Source organism: Acanthochromis polyacanthus, chromosome 1 (genome assembly GCF_021347895.1).
Source record: "Acanthochromis polyacanthus isolate Apoly-LR-REF ecotype Palm Island chromosome 1, KAUST_Apoly_ChrSc, whole genome shotgun sequence".
NCBI classification, from domain to species: domain Eukaryota; kingdom Metazoa; phylum Chordata; class Actinopteri; family Pomacentridae; genus Acanthochromis; species Acanthochromis polyacanthus.
In genome coordinates, this window is record NC_067113.1 from 35,030,180 (window position 1) to 35,049,403 (window position 19,224).

The 19,224-nt window shown below is 40.1% G+C and overlaps 2 protein-coding genes across 3 annotated transcripts in view; both read left to right on the forward strand.

Annotated features, from left to right (window-relative positions):
- Positions 1-707: 707 nt before the first annotated feature.
- c1h5orf63 (chromosome 1 C5orf63 homolog) lies at positions 708-4,052 on the forward strand. The gene is made up of 4 exons (XM_022210179.2): positions 708-795; positions 2,784-2,884; positions 3,535-3,591; positions 3,827-4,052. The coding sequence occupies exons 1-4, from the start codon at positions 708-710 to the stop codon at positions 3,995-3,997; spliced, it is 417 nt and encodes a 138-aa protein (XP_022065871.2). The 3' UTR covers positions 3,998-4,052.
- Positions 4,053-4,186: 134 nt separating this feature from the next.
- mipol1 (mirror-image polydactyly 1) overlaps positions 4,187-19,224 on the forward strand; it is a 53,868-nt gene continuing 38,830 nt past the window's right edge. For both annotated transcript variants that reach the window (XR_007942047.1, XM_051948424.1), the window contains exons 1-5: positions 4,187-4,385; positions 5,495-5,586; positions 15,685-15,760; positions 16,947-16,990; positions 17,087-17,483. Coding sequence is in view for 1 of the 2 variants with exons in the window: in XM_051948424.1 (XP_051804384.1) it covers positions 4,303-4,385; positions 5,495-5,586; positions 15,685-15,760; positions 16,947-16,990; positions 17,087-17,483 (692 nt within the window). In the remaining variant the exon portion in view is untranslated. The remainder of the gene's footprint in view (positions 4,386-5,494; positions 5,587-15,684; positions 15,761-16,946; positions 16,991-17,086; positions 17,484-19,224) is intronic.

Sequence of the window (19,224 nt, forward strand, 5' to 3'; positions counted from 1 at the left end):
TAAATTGTGAAAGTCAAGTGCAATTTCATGATGCAATGCATAATGCTTCATAGTGGGGATGTTGTATTAATGACGGTATTTTATGTCAAACATCTAGTCTGATGGACAAAAAGCTCCATTTTGGTCTCATCAGCTCAAAGAACCTTATTTCTGGTTTGTGATAATTCACCAGAGAAAACTTTAAAAAGTGCATTCTGGGTAAACTTTCAAGACACATCAGCATTTTGATAGGTGGTTGGTCAGAACAAGTTCTAGACAATGAAAGGAGCATTTTTATCAACACTTGGTACCAGGATCATCTTCTGTTTTTTCAAATAAAGTGCAACACATTCAGCTTCTTATTAATTTGAACTATGATAACTTTTTTTGTTTATCTGTTAATTTGTAGGCAAAGAAATCCCCAAACTGACTCAGAAATACATTTCTGGAATTCCTTAATTTAACTGTCCTAATATTTTCAGCTACAATGTCAGATCTTTTTAAAAAAATGCTTCCACCTGTTTATGTTGCTGTTTAAAAATGTATTTGAATAAAAGCCTTTCTGAATAGTTTAATAATAATATATTATATAATGCCAATATATATCATTAATGTGTTTTATTTCAATATTAAATTAACTGCAACCAATTAATAATTAGAATCTGTAAAAATATAAAATAATAATAATTTGTTTTTGTCTTTCACTGACGTCATTTCTGGTCCGGAAGATGGTCACCGGCAGCAGCGGTCATTTGAACCGTAGAAGAAGAAGAGCTGGCGCAGCCGCAGAAGGAGGAGGAGAAGAAGAAGGAATCTGTAAGTTTATGTAGCTTCTCTTTCGGCTCTAAACTTCTTCAAACTTCTTCAAACTCACAGAGTCAGACACAGAACACCGAGGCGGGAAAGAACCGGAACAGAACCGGTGAGTTATAACGGCGGGTTCTGGTCTGTGGAACCGGGGTCGGTTCTGTGGTGCTGAGGCTGAGCTAACAGGCTAACAGCTAATAGTCAGTGAGTGCTGTGGAACAACAACAACAACATTAAATATAATAATAATAATAATAACAACAACAATAATAAATAATTTATTGGTGCATAGTTTATTGTCTGAAGCTTTTTTCTGATTTTTTTAAATATTTCAGCTAATTCAAATATATTAAAACTTTAAAATCACATCAGTTTTCATGTATGACAGAAAATATAGCTGATTTATTGATTATTTAATTGATAGAAAACTGATCAGCAGCTGTTCTGATAACAAGTGATTATTTATTTTAATCATTTTTGAAGCACAAAATCAAATATTTATTGTTTTAGCTCTCAAATGCATGAAAATGTAATGTTTTTGTTTCTCATTATTCACAGTAAATTCAATTACAGCTTAAACAATTTGGCAATTATTAATTAACAAATAGCAAAAATAACCTCCCAATTGATTCAAAGTCAGATTTATTGATAAAGCACATTTTAAAACAGACAAAGTGCTGCACTAGTGAAATAAAACACAAATAAACTCAGTGATTAAAAGACAAATCTGAGTAAAAGTCAATAAACTTATTAAAATTAAAGGTTGCAGGACGATAAGAGATGAAGTCAGATGGTTGTTCTCTGCTGCACTGGGTGCTTTATTTTTAATTTGTTCAGTTTGATTAATCATAAACATAACAAATTATTTTCTTCTACATCAGCGCTGCTACAGATTTAGAAAATGGGAGTCCGACTTAGTTCAGTATAAAGTGTCTTCTAAAATTTGGCATTTTTCAGACGATCACAAAACAAAACTTTCCATCTGTTGGCTTCTCTCCTGCTCTCTGTGCTCACAAACTGTATTTTAATAAAAGGAATTCACAATAAAGCTGCTCTGTTTTGCAGTTTTTAGCGTCAGATGGCAGAACGAGGATGAAACGGACTAAAACTTATTGAGACAACACGTTAACCGGCTTCAAGATTCAGATTTTTATTTATGGTCATTTTTGAAATCAACAGCCGTGAATTCTTTCAGTTGTATTTACAGAGAATTGAAGTTGCTTTAACTGCTGTAAAATTTCCATAGTGTTCAGTCTGTACTTTAATATACAGATTGAACTTTTTCATTGTGGTTTGGGCTTTAAGAGAAGCTTGGATTTCTTGTTTAAATAATAATTAGGCCTGTTCTTATAAATGTATTGTTTTCATGTTGGATTTTCTTGGTAACTGTGTAGTTTTTGCAGTTTTGTCTCAAAAAATGAACTCAAATGAATGATTCTGCTTTTTGGAGGGAAATTAATTATTTGGAATAATCAGCCAATCAGTAAATGGCATAATCAATAGATAATCAGTCGTTATTGTTTAATCGTTGTCACTTCATCTCCGTAAAGTCGGATTGTTTTTTTGCGTCCTGTCGCAACATCGGAAAGTTAAAGAATCAAGAAGACGACTGAGGAAACATTTCCGTCTCTCGTTTCTGATTGGTTGGTTGTCTGTGAGAACGTCGTGTCCTGCGCTGTGATTGGCCGGCTGTCTGACGTTTCCTGCTCTGTGATTGGCCGGCCGTCTGACGTGTCCTGCTCTGTGATTGGCCGGCTGTCTGACGTGTCCTGCTCTGTGATTGGCCGGCCGTCTGACATGTCCTGCTCTGTGATTGGCCGGCTGTCTGACGTGTCCTGCTCTGTGATTGGCCTGCCAACTGTCGTGTCCTGCTCTGTGATTGGCCTGCCAACTGTCGTGTCCTGCTCTGTGATTGGCCGGCTGTCTGTCGTGTCCTGCTCTGTGATTGGCCGGCTGCTGCAGGTCAGTAACATTTTTTTTCATCTTTGTGTTCTCAGATGAAATGTTTGCTCTGAAGACTTTGTGTCGACCTGCAGCTCTGCAGCTTCTGCGACCGTTTTCTACCAAAACTCTTCCTACTCTCACTCTGTTCACTAAGGTACCGTCTTCCTCACAGAATCATATCGCTAAAACACTTTAGAGCCACTTCAAGTTTCTGTTTCCTCTTACCGACTGACAGACAGACGAGGTTTTATTCACACTGCAGTTGATACACGACCAGTCAGAAGTTTGGTGTCCAGAAAGTTTTAATTCTGGAGAGAACTGATCGTCTGAACGGCTTTTTATCTTTACGTTGTAATCTGATTACAGCCCCATGTAATTGGATTGCACCCTGCGTGTAATCAGATTACTTTGCGAATGATTGGCTCACAGCCTGCGTGTAATCAGTTACCTCCTGTATGTTTTCAGAATACAGGCTGCTTGTAATCAGATTACAGCTACATATGTCATCAGATTACAGCTCCATGAGTAAGTAGGTTACAGCTTTGTATCTAATTTGATTACAGCCCTGCGTGTAATCAGATTACAGCTCTGTCTATAATGAGATTACAACTCCATGAGTAATCAGATTACAGCCAGTGTAGAATCAGATTACTGTGTATAATCGGAATTACATCTTGTCTATATTCAGATTATTGTCTCCATTTAGTCAGATTATAACTCTGTGTATTCAGATCTTAGCTCCTTGAGTAATCAGATTACATGTCTGTATGTAATCAGAGTAACAGCTGGTGTATCTATCTGCAGGATCCGTGTCCTCTGTGTGATGAAGCTAAAGAAGTGCTGCAGCCGTTCAAACACCGGGTGAGACTCTGAGAACTGCAGTATAAAGTTAACAAATACTCGTGTATTAGTACCTTTATTACCTCTGTGACAATAAGAAAATACTTCTACTGTAAACCATGGTGGAGATACTAATTATGGAGCTTCACATCATCATGTCTACCTGCACTTTTCGTGTTGATGTGTGCTTTGTTTCCATCATGACTCAGATTTTAGCAGTCATGTGACCCAGTACCTGGTGTCTCTGTGTCCTCAGTTCGTCCTGCAGCAGGTGGACATCAGCCTCCCACAGAACAAGCTGTGGTGGGACAAGTACAAGTGGGACATTCCCGTGTTCCACCTGGACGGACGGTTTGCGATGAAGCACCGCGTGGACATGACGCTGCTGGACAAGCTGCTGCAGGACATCGAGACGCAGAAGACGTGATTACTGGCTGTGTGTCATCTAATTTATCCAATAATCAATAAACATCTGATCAATACATCTGTCGTCACTGTGTCTGCTTTAAGCCTCACACCAACCAATCAGAGCAGCCCCTCAGTGTGATGTCACAGCAGCAGAAACTGACACCTGTGAGCTCATCAATATTTCACATGCTGATGGTCGTCTGGCTGTCGGCCAATCACGACTCAGCTCCACCTGTGTGATCTGGATGTAGCGTGAGGCGGTGTAGAGTGTGCCGGTCGCCATGGAGACGTCAGGTGTGCTTTCAGGGAGGTGGAGGTGTGTTCATGGCGTCCAGCAGAGCCCTGGACGTTCAGTTTGCTCTGCAGAGAGCCAAGAAGAAGATCTGTGATCTGCAGCAACAGCTCAAGTAAGAGAAACGATCATTAATCAATGATCTGTTCTGAAGGTTTACGTCACTGTCAGGTACAGGTTCTGGTTGGTCGGTTAGAGGTTCTGGTTGGTCAGGTACAGGTTCTGGTCGGTCAGGTAGATGTTCTTGTTGGCTCTTTTTGGCCAGTTTGAGATCCTTACTGGTTCTAGTTGGTCAGGTACAAACTCTTGTTGGTTTTGGTTGGTTCCACTGATGCAGGAACTGGTTCTTGTTGGTCAGGTACAGGTTCTGGTTATTCAGGTGCAGGTTCTGGTCGGTTCTAGCTGGTTCTGGTAGAGACCGGAGTAACATTCTGGTCTGAGTTGGGGTCACAGTGTGGAACAGATTAAAGACTCGTTAAGCTGCAGGAACCATGTGACCTCAGGTCATGTGACCACATGTATAGACTGGAGAGCAGCTCAGTTGGGCTGTTTCCTCTGAACGTTCTGGATGTTCTGGATGTTCTGGTCTGCAGTGGGTGAGTCTCAGTTTACCTGGATGCCTAGAAGATGAACCAGTTTAACCAGTATGAGTGAGTTTCTTTGAGGCCACAGACAGACTGCAGGTGAGTTTGTTGGTTAGAAAGATGTTTTTAATGTGCAGCAGAGACTGAATGAACAACTGTAGGTTATAACTGGACCTTTCTGGATCTGACTGGGTTTGAAGAAACTCAAAATAACCACAAAACCATCACAGAGACGCACAAATGAAACAACCACAAAGAGACAGAAACTGACCAAACATCTGTATTTTTTCCATATGATAAAAGTGTGTCATAAGATCTGTTTGTGTTGTTTTTGGTAAAGACATTCTGACAGGTGTGTTTACTAGCAGGTAAATATCACAGAGATCCTGATCAGTGCTGAAAGATTGATCTATAATGACTGATTGTTCTGACAGATACTACAACTTTAATTTGCCGTTATTTTTTTTCCATCAAACCGTCTCAGTAGAGGATGATATGAATTTATAAAACTGAAACAGTTTGAATTCACACAAAGCATAATGTGTGTCCTGAACCTTTGGGATTTGCTTCATATTTCGATTTAAAGTCACATGTTTTTGTTTGATTTAATCCTGATGTGAATGTTTCTTTTATTTTCCAGAGAAACCAGTTCAGAGGGTCCAGAGGAGACCAGTCTGTCCATATGGACTCCCAGCAAGGAACTAAGGGACTCTCTGGTGGACATGTACAGAGGTAAAGCACTCATGTTGTAGGTTAAAAGTTTAAAATCTGACACTTCTTCTTGATGGATGGTGTCATTTGGAGATTTTTAATGAAAGACTTTTCAGACCCAACAGCAGGTTTTGGGGTTCAGAGGTTTAAACAAACTGAAACTAAAAGCTGAAGGTTGGTTTTCGTCAGCAGAACCTTCAGAACAAAGTTTGAAATTTAAGCGTGATGCCAGGCTAGAAGAATCCAGATTAAAGCTTCTGACGGTGCGGCCGTTGGTTCTTCGTCTTAAACCGTGTTCCTGTCCTCCTCCCACGGTAATCTTCTGAGTAAATGCGCCTCGAGGACGACGGCATATTTGGATTTTGACTTTGTGCTTCTGAGAGTCTCGATGTTAACTTGGAGGATGAAACCTGCTGGAGATCAGGGACGACCTCGGTTACCATGGAAACGGGAGGTTTCTCTCCACCACTGATGGGAAACCGAGGAGCTCGTGTTTATCTGGTCAGGAGCGTGTTGGAGCTTTTATTTTGAAGGAACCTCTCAGTCTAAATGCTGCTGTGTTTAATCTTATTTTAGTTGAGAGTTTTAATTTATTTCCTTTTTTTAGAGGTTGACGAACTACATCTAACATGAGATCAGTCCGTTTGTCTCATGCTTTTGGCGTTTTGTTTCTTTTTAGTCATTTTTTGTCTCATTTGTGTAATTTTTTTTGTCTAATTTGTCGTTTTGTAACTTCTTTGTCTAGTATTTTGTCTCTTTTTTGTTTCATTTCATGCTGTTTGCCTCATTTTTTGTCATTTTATTTCTTGTTTTTGACATATTTTGTCTTTTGTTGTTTGTTGTCTCTTTTTTTCTGACCTTTGTTGTTTGTCTCATGTTTTTGTCATTCTGTGTCTCATTTTTATCATTTTGTGTCTTTCATGTCACAATATTTTCTTTAAAAAAATCTATAAATGTACAGATAGTTTCTTTTTTTTTCTCCACCTGAGATTCTGCAGAAACTGACAGAAGACGAGGCAGAAACTGCAGCAACAGTTTATTTAATGAATTTATCCTCCCCTCCTCCCCCGTCCTCCTCCCCCCGGGCCGAGCCGGGGCGATAATCCGTCGTCTGTCGGTGTCTCTCGCCCAGATCAAACACACCATATGAAACAGTTGTGGAGGAAACACAGTATTCAGTTGTGCAGACGGCAGCCAGACTCACATCGCTCCCATATGTGTCTTTGTTTGCTCAGTTCTTCTTCTGTGGTGCCGCCGTTCGGCCCGCCGTACCTCAGATACTGCCGGTACTACGAGATACTGCAGTACTGCGACACTGGTACTGCAGTGGGAGCAGCTGTTGAAGCATTTCTCTAACTCCGGTTGCTTTTTAGTGCAGCTCTGTGGATTATCACCACTCAGAATTCACTTCTCACTCAAAATAGAGCAACAGATACAGTTAGATCCATGAGTATTTGCACAAAGTTTTTCTAATTTTGGTTCTGCATCACAATGAATTTTAAACGAAACCATTCAGAAGTTCAGACTTTCAGCTTTAATTCAGTGGGTTGAACAGAAAGATTGCATAAAAATATGAGGAACGGAAGCCTTTTTTAAACACAGTCCCTTCATTTCGGTTGCTTTAAAGTAATCGGACAAATTGATTAACTGAAATATAATGTTAGTCTGAAATAAAATAAAAAAGATTGAATGAGGTTTTTGAACACAGTTTGGATCTGAGCTCAAACATGAAACACGTCTGTTTAAATTAATGAAAATATTTCAGATTTAATCACAAAAGCTGCAGTTTAGGATATGTGAAAGTTTAGGAGTTGGTGAAAGTATAAATTTAAAGTAATTTCTAGACCATGACAAGTTGTTCTGATCATAACGTAAAATACTAGATTGTTCATTGTGGTTTTGTGTCTCATTTTTGTCGTATTTTATCTTGTGTTTATTGTTTTTTGTCTTTTTTGTGTGACTTTTGTAGTTTTGTTTCTCTTTTTTGTCATTTTGTGTATCATTTATGTTTTTGTGTCTATTTTTTTATCAATACATTTTAAATAATAAGTGTGATGCAAGGAGTGTGTGTCCCACAACATGTTAGCATAACCCCGTTGATGACGTTTTTGACGTTTTGTGTCTTGTTTTTATTTTCTCATTTTTGTTGTTTTGTGTTTTGTTTTTGTTGCTTTGTGTCTTGTTTTTGTTGTTGTGTGTCTTGTTTTAGTTGTTTTGTGTCTTGTTTTTGTTGTTTTGTATCTTGTTTGTGTTGCTTTGTGTCTTGTTTTTGCCATTTTTGTCTTGTTTTTGTTGTTTTGTGTCTTGTTTTCATTTTGTGTCTTGTTTTTGTTGCTTTGTGTCTTGTTTTTGCCATTTTTGTCTTGTTTTTGTTGTTTTGTCTCTTGTTTTTGTTGTTTTGTGTCTTGTTTTTGTTGCTTTGTGTCTTGTTTGTGTTGCTTTGTGTCTTGTTTGTGTTGCTTTGTGTCTTGTTTTTGCCATTTTTGTCTTGTTTTTGTTGTTTTGTCTCTTGTTTTTGTTGTTTTGTGTCATTTTTGTCGTTTTGTTTTTGCCATTTTGTGTCAGTTGTTAAATAACTGAAAATCAAACATTTATTCCTAATACTTGGTAAAAACCCTTTGACTGCCTGAAGTCTTTAACTCATGGATGTCACCAGATGCCCGTTTCCTCCTCTTTTAATGCTCTGCCAGGTGGTTTTCAGTTGCTGTTTGTTTTTGGCTCTTTTATTCTGAAGTTTAGTCTTTAACAGGTGAAACGCTCAGTTGGGTTGAGGTCAGGTGACTGACTGAGCCATTCTAGAACGTTCTATTTCTTCTCTTTGACCTTTTGATGCACAACATGGGTCAGAAGTGATATTCAATGAAAAATGAGCATCTATTGACCCATGTTGTGCATCAAAGGGTTAATAAAGTCCTGGGTTGCTTTGGCTGAATGTTTTGGGTCGTTGTCCATGAAACCGATCAGTTTGTCTCTGAACACGTCAGAATTCTTTATCCGGCTGGTTCTGTCCTGTGTCACATCATCAGTAAACACCAGTGATCCATCATACCGCCTCCGCCATGCCTTACAGATGATGTGGTTTGCTTTGGACATGTCTGCATTGTGAGGACACATCTGTCTTGTGAGGACATGTCGGACCTTTTATGTGTTTATCTGGTAATGGTATAACGAAGGAACTGCCCACACCTGACCATGAAATAACCTTTGAATCAAATTAACTGTTTACACAAATGATTTTATTATTGAATTGCTTTATTTTTATTTATTTAACTCATCACAGTTGCTGCTTTTGTGATACTTGTTCTAAATCCCGTATCATGTCAGAAATGTGATAAATGTACGTCGGAGGCAGTTTATAGCTCATCATTAGATTATTTAGATGGTGCTTCATGTGGTAATTGTTCGTCACGTTTTAAATCCGTCAGTGTTGAACCAAATGTTCCATCAGCGCTCATTTGAAGGCTTCCAGTTGGGGATCATTAAACACTAAAAATCATGGTTTTATTGTAGTTGTTTTAAAATTCAAAGCAGAAAAAAATGAATGAAGACACTTTAAAGAAAAGAAAAAAAAACACAACAGAACAGAAATGAAACCTGACAACTAAATGGAGACCAGCAGATGTAATTAAATTATTAGAATGAGCCTCTATTTCCCCTTAAAGACAACATTAATTTCTCTGATTTAGTACAGGAGGCTAAGTGATGACGAATGTGACTTGATGTTTTGGTGCTTAACGTTAAACACAGATGAGATAAAAACATTTTTAAGACGGATGAAAGATTAAAAAGAAGAAGAAGAAAAGAGTAGCAAATCCAAGGTATTATAAAGGTAATAAACGATTAAAATAGAACACTGACAGGGTGCCAGAATGTAGAAATAATTCACCTGTAGTACCGTGAAGGACCAGCAGGTGGCAGCAGTGAACTGATCAGATGAAGGCAGGTGGACGTTTTACACCTGAACCTCTGATTTTTCTGCAGAAACACAACACGTGGACTGATTGTGATCGATTTATGCAGGAAGCAGAGTGGAGAAATTCACAAATAATAGAAGGAAAACGTCTGAAATAAAATGAAAATGCATGAGGTTTTTAAACGCAGTTTGGTTCCTGTTACACATGAGCTCAGACATGAAACACGTCTGTTTAATTTATTACAAATAACACAAAGAGTGAATCACAAAAGCTGCAGTTTAGGGTGAAAGTTTAAAATTTCCAAAAGCCCTAAAATGTCTTGTTTTGTCCACAAGCCAAAGATATTATGGGGCGGCATGGCTCAGTGGGTAGAGTGGCCGTCTTGTAACTGGAAGGTTGCCGGTTCAATCCTCGGCCCGTGAGGCTCATGTTGAGGTGTCCCTGAGCAAGACACTGAACCCCTAATTGCTCCTGGTGGGTCGTGGTTAGCGCCTTGCATGGCAGTTTCCACCATCAGTGTGTGAATGTGACGTATCATGTAAAGCGCTTTGGATAAAAGTATTTATTATTATTTCCATCATAGAAGAGGAAAGAAAACAGACAATATTCACATTTAAGAAGCTGAAATCAGAGAATTTGGACTTTTTTTCCAAAGATATTAACAGATTACCAAAGTGTCGCTGATTATATTTAATAGTTGACAACAAAACTCGACTTTTTGGGGGGGGTTTTTATGGATTTTTTTTTGTAATTCTCAAAACATTTCATCACCTAATTGAAGCCTGACTAGAATGGGGCTAAATTACTTTCATTATTGTTTCATACAGTGAGCATTTTGTCCATTTTCTCCTCTCCAACTAGTAAATATTGTGAGTAACGCTGTTTGTAATTCCATTTATCCCAAGGTGACGTCTTCAGATTCAAATTATTATCACATGTGATTTACTTTCAAGAAGCTGAAACCAGTAAATATCTGATATCTGTGCTTTTAAAAGCGACTAAGATGACTATCTCATGATCAAAATGCATTTCCTGTTGATGCAAGCTTTCTGAATTTCATTATCTGGATTAGTTTTTTTAGTAATTCGGTCAGGAAAAGGTGAAAAATGTTCCCAAGAAAACAAAATTGTTCAATTTACTGTCATGAAGGAGGAAAGAAACCAGAAAATATTCACATTTAAGAAGCCACAATTGCAGAATTTCGACTCTTATATATATAAAAAAATACTTAGATTAATTAATTCATTGTCAAAGTAGTTGCTGATTGAGTTAATAGTTGAGATTTGATTAATTATTTGAGGCAGCTCTAGAATTTAGAAAGAACATTGACTGAAATGTGACTTTTATTCACATTTTACCACTTTAAACCTTTTTTAGTCCAGTTTTACTCCATATTAAGGATATTTTATGATATTTATGTGTCATATTTCTCTCTGTTTTCTTGTGTGTTTCCTGTGCTGTTATCTTGTTCATCTTTTTGGCGTTTCTGCAGCTGCGTCACTCGTTTCATATCACCCCGTTTCGGTGTGTTTGCAGCAGTCAGAGTTCAGTTTGTGTCTGCAGCTCGTTGACCTTCGTTTGTGTCGGAAGCTGCTCTGATTGGTGGGATTTTCCCGGGAAAACGGCGCTGTTGTTGTTTAGTGTGACGGAGGTCTGAGCTCTGAAATGCCGTTTTTCCTGCTTCATTCTGGGCTGACCTGAGTGTGTCTGGGAGTTTGTAGCGTGTGGCGCCACCTGCAGGTACAAAGTGTTACTCCACACACCGGACCACCACGGTAAACAGAACCGGAATAAAACACTCCTTTAAACAGGAATAATCTCAATTGATCAAATGTCAAAGATCAGATCAGATCACACACACACACACACACACACACACACACACACACACACACACACACTGCTGTGAGTAGATTAATTTAATGACAGAAGAAGAAGACAAAAGGCTGAAAGTGAATAAGGAGAGAGGGAGGAGGCAGTCGTGTGAACAGTGTTTAATCTGCAGAGTGGGTGGTCCACACACACACACACACACACACACACACACACACACACACACACACACACACACACACACACACACACACGCACACAGTGTATTGTTGGATGAGGGTGGGCTGCAGACTCTGGTTTGTTTGAACAGACTGAAGTAGCTGCTGTTATCTGTGCAGGAATGTGTGTGTGTGTGTGTGTGTGTGTGTGTGTGTGTGTGTGTGTGTGTGTGGGGACACGTTTTAGTCTCTAACCAGAGAGGACATGTCCTCGCGCTGTAGACATGTACGCACAATCCAGAAGTGTCCTCGTAAATAGATGTTCCCATAAAGCAAACATGTCGTAAACAAAGCTGTGATGTCCTCATCAATAGGTAATGTCCTCATAAAACAAACAATGTCCTCACCATGTAGACATGTCCTGACAAATAGGAGATGCCCTTATAAAAATAAATGTGAAGGCAGTCATGTCCTCAAAAGCTGACATGTCCTCATAAGACAGATGTGTCCTTACAATGCACACATGTCCCCACAAAGTGAATGTGTCCAAACAAAATTTCGTTGTTGGGACAGATACACACTGTGAGGACATGACTTATTTATGGGGACATATCTGACTCTTGAGGACACGTTTGAACTGTGAGGACATGTCTACACTGTGAGGACACATCTGCATTGTGAGGACATGACTTACTTTTGAGGACACATTTGAACGATGAGGACATGCTTGCTTTATAAGGACATGTCCATTTTATGAGGACACGCCTACATTGTGACAACATGTCTTCTTTGTGGGGATGTAAACTTGCTCAGTTAGTTGATTATGCGATTAAACTTTGCAGCCCTGATATATAACTTAATTTTACTTATTGTACTTTTCTTTATTGGTAGATAATTTATCTGTCTGATCTGTGTTAAAAATGCTTCTTGGAGGGAGCAGCTGTCAACAATGAGCTGTTGGTTTCCTCAAAGGCCTCCATGTTTACATTCCCTGTTTATGAAGTAAATCTACCTGAAAACAGGTGTGTGATAAACTGTTTAATATTCATTGTTAGGTCTTTTATTTCGATGATCAACTAATCAATAACATGATTTAGTACAGTGGACTTTATTCCATGCACTAATATAGCTTCACTTAAAACATAGATATGACTTGAGGTCATTAACCTCCACATTAGTCTTTGTCATGGTGCCCTTTGCTGGTTGAACTCCCACAATGCTCTCTGCTTTAACATGAAGAGGTCGCTACTGTATGAAAAGTAAGAGTACCACAACACATTTTCTAGACTTTACAGCTACTTGGGACCGTGATGAAGGGCAAAAAGTTAGCAAATGTAGCACAATCCAAGGTGGCGTACAACTGGAGTATGTGAACAAAGCCGTCTTATAGCGCGACAACGTATTCATCCACTCCGCTCACCAACTAGTTCCACATAACCCGTTCTGACGTAACAAAACGCCGTTAGGTTGAGGAAGTCATTAACCGAGGACCTCCTGTATTCTGATTTTAATAACTTCAGTGTACTTGAGGCGTGTCTTATCTGGGAAATCTGCATCAGATTGGGCCTCGGTGTGTGCAGATACTAAGCATAAAATGACTCAAGAAAACAAGAACAAAACAATTGAAATGTCTGTAGCAGAAATGTTTTCTTCATCAAATAATGTAAGATGCCACCTGTTTATCAAATCAGGTGTTCTAGTCACGTTTCAAAGCCCTAAATATTCGGTTTAGTGGAGAAAAACTGCAGATCTGGAGCCTGTTCGGGTCACTTTGTGATTGTCAGAACAGTGATGCTAATTAATGTTTGTTTGAATCCGCTGTAACGTTTTTATTGATCAGAGATGACGAAGAAAAGCAGCAGAATCGCATTTTCTCTTTTCTTTTAGTCTTTTTTAAATGACTCTGATTGATGTTTGATTGACGGAGCAGCCGGCTGCTTCCTGCCGGTCGGCTGAGCGGGATGTTTGTGTGAACATGTATGTTCTGCATCATGTTTACTGTATGTTCTCCGTGCCCGTACGGACACGCGTGTTGAGCGTCCTCTGTATGTCGTGCCTCTCCCCGGCTTAATGTCCGTATCTAAATTCATGTGCGGCGTGGCGGCGGCGTGGTGTCGGCGGGGCGGATCACAGGCGGATTGTGTTGGATTTGAGCTGAAGCCTCTTTAATCATCATAACACCGTCATTAATATTCATGCAGTCAGCTGGAACACCCGGCACTCACCGCTCCAAACTTTCTGCACAAAATGTATTAAATACAGCTTAAAAAATTAATGGACTTCAGTTTATATTACATGAAGAAGAAGGGGGGACGCTCCTCCCGCCGCCTCCCCCCTCCTCTCCCCATTGGTTAATGTAGATTGGTCCTCTGATTGGCCTTTGTGTTTTCCCTTTTTTCTGCTCATTTTTCCATCTTTGACGAGACTTCAAAGCGAGCGCGAGGCATGAACGGTCATTTAGAAGGATTTAAGCACATTATCACATCTGTAATTGTACATGAATAATAAGGAGAGCCGCCGCGCTCAATTAGCTCTGAGTCCACAAGAAGATCAGAGACGGGGGGACGCAGGGGGGACGCAGAGGACGGCGAGAAATGAGAAAAGTTTCAAAGTGAAGACGCTCACAGAGGAAATTATTCCAACTGTAACTTAGCTGCTTCACGACCAGAACAGAACCAGGAAAGAACGGGATAGAACCAGGGGAAAAAAGGCTATTAAGGGAAAGATTGAGGGCCAGGATGGATAACCAGAACCAGAACCAGTAAAAAAAAAAACAGGGCAGAACAGGACAGAATAGAAAAGGACAAAAATGGATGTTAAAGGAGGGATCAAGAACCAGGACATGGAAAACCAGAACCAGAACAAGACGGAACAGGACCAGAACAGAGCAGAACAGAAAAAGGAAAGAACAGGACAGAACCAAGGGGGGGAAATGGATATTCATAATAGATTGTGGATCAGGATGAAAAAGAAAAAAAGAATCAGTACAAGACAGAACAGAATGGAATGGAAAAATGGATTTTAAAAGATAGATCAAGGACCAGGACCAAAAATCAAACCAGGACAGAACCAGGAAAAAAGCCTGGATATTAAAGGACAGAGAAAGAACCAGGATATAGAAAAACAGAACCAGAACAAGACGGAACAAAAAAACAGGACAGAACCAGGACCAGAACAGAATGGAAAAGGGAAAGAACAGAACACGACCAGGAAAAAATGGATATTGATGATAGATTGAGGACCAGGATTGTAAAAGAACCAGAACAAGGTTCTGGACAGAACATAAACCAAATGGGGACAGAACAGAACCAGGACCAGAACAGAATAGAAAATACTAACAACAGGACTGGAAAGAACACAAGGACCACAACAGAAAATGAACAGGACAGAATTGGGCAGAACGGGACAGAACCAAAACAAAATCAGAACCATGACAGAGCAGAACCAGAATAACCCAGATACAGTAAGTAGCAGGACAGAAAAGGATGGGACAGAACTAGACCAAGACAGAACGGGACCGGGAAATAAAAAGACAGAACAATACATATGCAAAAAGGACACACGGGACAGGACAGAACCAGAACCAGGAAAGAACAGGACAGAAATAGAGCAGGACAAAACAGAAATGGAACCAGAACCAGAGCAGGACCATGGCAGAGCAGAACTGAACCGGGCTCTATGTGTCGGCCTCTTTTCTACGCTCCCAGCTGGTTTTAAAATCTGCTGTTCTCTGCTCAGAATCATTTTTTCTTCTTGTTTCAGACGTCACAGTGGCTCGGATCACGTTCACCTTTTAGAGAAAGTGGAGTTAAAAACAATAAGACCTGATCAACAATCAATCATCTCCTCGGGTTCATCAATATACTGACGTCGTCATGTCAACACCATCAGCTCAGGTGTAGACCGTCAGTGCAGTCGGTCTCTTTATTTCCTGCTAACACACTCGTTTAGATACGACAGTGTGTGTGTGTTTAGTTGCTTACTTATGCATTAACGAGTGTTTAACTAGAGCTCTGCCACCATTTTAATTACACCTGCGGAGCTGCGTTCTGATTGGTGCTCCCCTAATGTGAGTCGTTAGCCGCCATTAACGAGGCCTTAAAGATGTTTGTTCTGCTGACGAACCTCGAGGAGTTACAGTTTGCAGACAGACAGGTGTTGTGTAACGCTCTGACTCACCTGTTGGTTTGTGGTGTTGTTTTTTTTTCTTCCAGCTAATCCTAAAGTGAACGTGGAGCTGCGACAGCGTCTGCCCTCACCTGAAAGACACCACCTCAGCAGCCCCGACAGGTGAGTTCATCACCTGCAGCTCTGACACATCTACACAAAGTATTCACCTCCTTCATAGTGTTCCCCTTTTATTGCTTTTAAACATTGAATCATGGTCAGTTTAAATTGGATTTTGGGACAGGAAATGACTAACAATCGACTTTTCATGTTAAAACAGACTTCCACAATGCTTTGTCAGTTCATTCAAAATATAAAACGTAGATTCTGGATTCAAATGTAGAAATTTGAATGGAAAACTGATCTTCTCCAAGTCGTTCTCTTCAGACTGCATCACGTCATCCTCCAGGATTTCTCTGGACTTTGCTGCTTTAATTTATCCTCTACTTATTATGATGCTGCCACCACCGTGCTTCATAGTGGGGATGATGTGTTTGTGATGATGTGCAGTGTTTGGTATTTGTCAAGCATAACATCTGGTCTCATGGCCCAAAGGCTCCCATCCTGGTCTGCTCAGAAGAACAAAGAACCTTCTTCAGGTGTCTTCAGAGTCTCCACATGTCTTCTGGTGAACTCTTGTCCAGATTTAATTTGAGCTTTTCCCAACAGAGTCTTTCTCTTTGTCTCCATAAAGCTTTGACTGGTGAAGAACAGTCAACAGTTGTTAGATAAACAGTCTCTAACATCTCAGCTGCTGAAGCTGGAACTCCTTCAGAGGAGTCATAGGAGTCTTGGTGGCCTCCCTCTAGTCTCTTTCTTACTTGTTCTCTCAGGTCTTAAGGACGTCCTGCTCTAATCACATTTATTCATGTTCCATCTTCCTTCCATTTCTTATTGATGAATTTAACTGGACTCCTCGAGATATTCAGGAACTTTAAATGTTCTTGTATCGTCCTGATTGATGCTTTTCAATTACCTTTTCTTCGAGTTTCTTGGAGTGTTCTTCAGTCTTCATGGCGTATTTATATCCTAGAATTATGATCCCCCAATGACTGGATCTTCTAGATACAGGAGTCTTTAATCTAAAGTCACTGACCTCAGATGATCTTTGTTTTACGAACTTTGTGACTTCTAGCACCATTTGGATGCACCTGTGTTCAATTAGTTGCGTCTCTATAAAGGAGGTGAATATTTATGCAATCATTTACTTTAAATTTTATATTTTGAAATTTGTATAAATCCGTTGTAGAGTAAACATGATGCACAGTTCCAGCTTCAGGACTAACTTCATGCTGATTCTTATTTACAGACCAGGGAGCAGCCTGAACCCAGAGATCACCGACTGGCCTCAGGGTAACATTCAAGCATCACCCATTCATCATCCGTCCTCATCCAACCATACATCCATCATCCATCCATCCATCATCTGTCTCTTTGTCTGTCTCTCAGCTCCTCAGTATCTCCAGGAGCTTCCAACCTCCTGCTCCATCTCCCCTCTGTCCCACAGGAGGTCCGTCTCCCCCGTCTTCCAGAGGAGGTCCGTCTCCCCCGTCTTCCAGAGGAGGTCCGTCTCCCCCGTCTTCCAGAGGAGCTCCGTCTCCCCCGTCTCCCCCGTCTTCCAGAGGAGCTCCGTCTCCCCCGTCTCACCTCCATCCTACAGGAGATCTGTATCTCCGTTGTCCTCCAGGCTTCCAACAGTTCCAGGGGACATGGAGGTGGACCTTTCCCACAGCAGAGGCCCCTCTCCTCGGGTAGAGAGCAGCGGAGACGCCCCAGATGATGGAGCAACGTCCAGAGGTCCTGGAAGTCCGGCCCTCAGAAGACACCTGGTCCCTCCTGCCGACAGGTGAGATGATGTCTGTTATTAATGAGTAATCAGAAGTGAAAGCAAACAAAGTGGAAGAAGTTGAAGGAATTGGAATAATCTGTGAGCAGTAGAAGATGGTGGAACGACGGCTAAAGTATAAATGCTGTGAGGAGTTGAAATGGAAGTTTAATTTCTGAATAAAAGTATTGAAATCAGCGGAAGTGTCAGTTCAGATTAAAGTAGTTGATGAGCCGCCTGAGGAACAATTACAGACGAAATACTGGTGAAATACAGGCCATATAGAGGTGAATTAAAGGTGATGTAAATGTGAAAAGCAGGGAAAGAAGAGGTGAAATGCAGGTTAAATACAGACGAAAAGGACGACTAAAGGTGCAGGTGAAATACTGGCAAAATGCAGATCAGAAAATAGGTAATATGCAGGCATACTACAGGTGAATTGCAAGTCAGATACTGGAAACGTAGTTAAAATAGAGGTGAAATAAATGAAAAATGCAGGTGAAATGAAAGCTATGAATAAAGGATGAAAATTGCAGGAGAAATGCACAAACTGCATGTAAACTGCATGTAAACTTCAGGCAGATTCCAAGTGAAATACTGGAAACATGCAGAAGAAATAGAGGTGAAATACAGACGAAATAATTCTGAAATGCAGGTGAAATGCAGGTTAAAGAAGAGGTGAAACGCAGATAAACTGCTGGTGAACTGCATGAGAAATGCTGGCAAAATGCAGGTAAAATATGGGAGAAATGCAGGTGACATACTGGAAACATGGAGATGAAACAGAGGTGAAATACAGACAAAATAAATGTGACATGCAGGAAATTAAATGCATGTTAATTGCAGGAGAAATGCAGTTGAATACTGGCAAAATGTAATGGAATTGCAGGTAAATTGCAAGAGAAATACTGGAAGCGTGCAGATGAAATCAAGGTGAAATACAGACAAAATAAATGTGAAATGCAAGTGAAAAGAGACGTGAAAAGCAAATTAAATGCAGGTGAATTGCAGGTGAAATACAGACGAAATAATTGTGAAATGTTGGTGAAATAAATGCAAAATACAGGTTAGAAAAAAGGTGAAACGTGGAACAAAGTACAGGTGAATTCCAAGCGAAATACTGGCAAAATGCAGGTGAAATAATGGCTGCAGGTAAAGGCTGCTGTTGGATGAAAACCTTTCAGATTGTGGTTTTCACGCTGACCAGCAGATTCAGCAACGCTTTTCTAAACTGAACTAAAAAGTCTCAGATCTGCAGAAAGAACTCGGCGTCTCAGCTGTGAAGTTCTCTGAAGTGTTGCTGACTTTACCATGCATGGGAGCTATAGATGATCAGACATTTAAAGCATGGTGTTGTGGATATTGGATGCTGTGATGTGATATTGTGGTGCTTTTTGACAGGATTAGTGTGATATGTTTGGAGCCTCGACACGCTGAGCTTTATTAAAAAGTTTATTGCTTTTCATTAAACTTCCAGCTTTCTTTAGATTCTCTCATTCATGGTTTTTTTTGTCTCTTTTGATGCATTTTCAGCTAAATTTGAGGAGCCGTTTGAGTTGCATCACTGTGTGAAATGTGAGCGATTAAATTTAGATGTGATTAGCCGAGGTGTTGGAGGGGAGACGGGAATAGAAGGATAGTAAGAGAAAGTTGATTAGAAGCAGCTGATATTATAAAGTCAGAAACAGTCAATTACAGAAGACAGTGTCAGCCACATTTCAGTGTCTTATTTACCCGCTTTATTACGCCACGAAGCCGCCTG

What these genes read in the sequence shown, in the direction of transcription:
- c1h5orf63 (XM_022210179.2), top strand. Translation starts at nt 708, where the DNA reads ATGGTCACCGGCAGCAGCGGTCATTTGAACCGTAGAAGAAGAAGAGCT. An exon ending in AGGAGAAGAAGAAGGAATCT is followed by an intron (nt 796 to 2,783) that starts GTAAGTTTATGT and finishes TTGTGTTCTCAG; the next exon opens with ATGAAATGTTTGCTCTGAAG. An exon ending in TGCAGCCGTTCAAACACCGG is followed by an intron (nt 3,592 to 3,826) that starts GTGAGACTCTGA and finishes CTGTGTCCTCAG; the next exon opens with TTCGTCCTGCAGCAGGTGGA.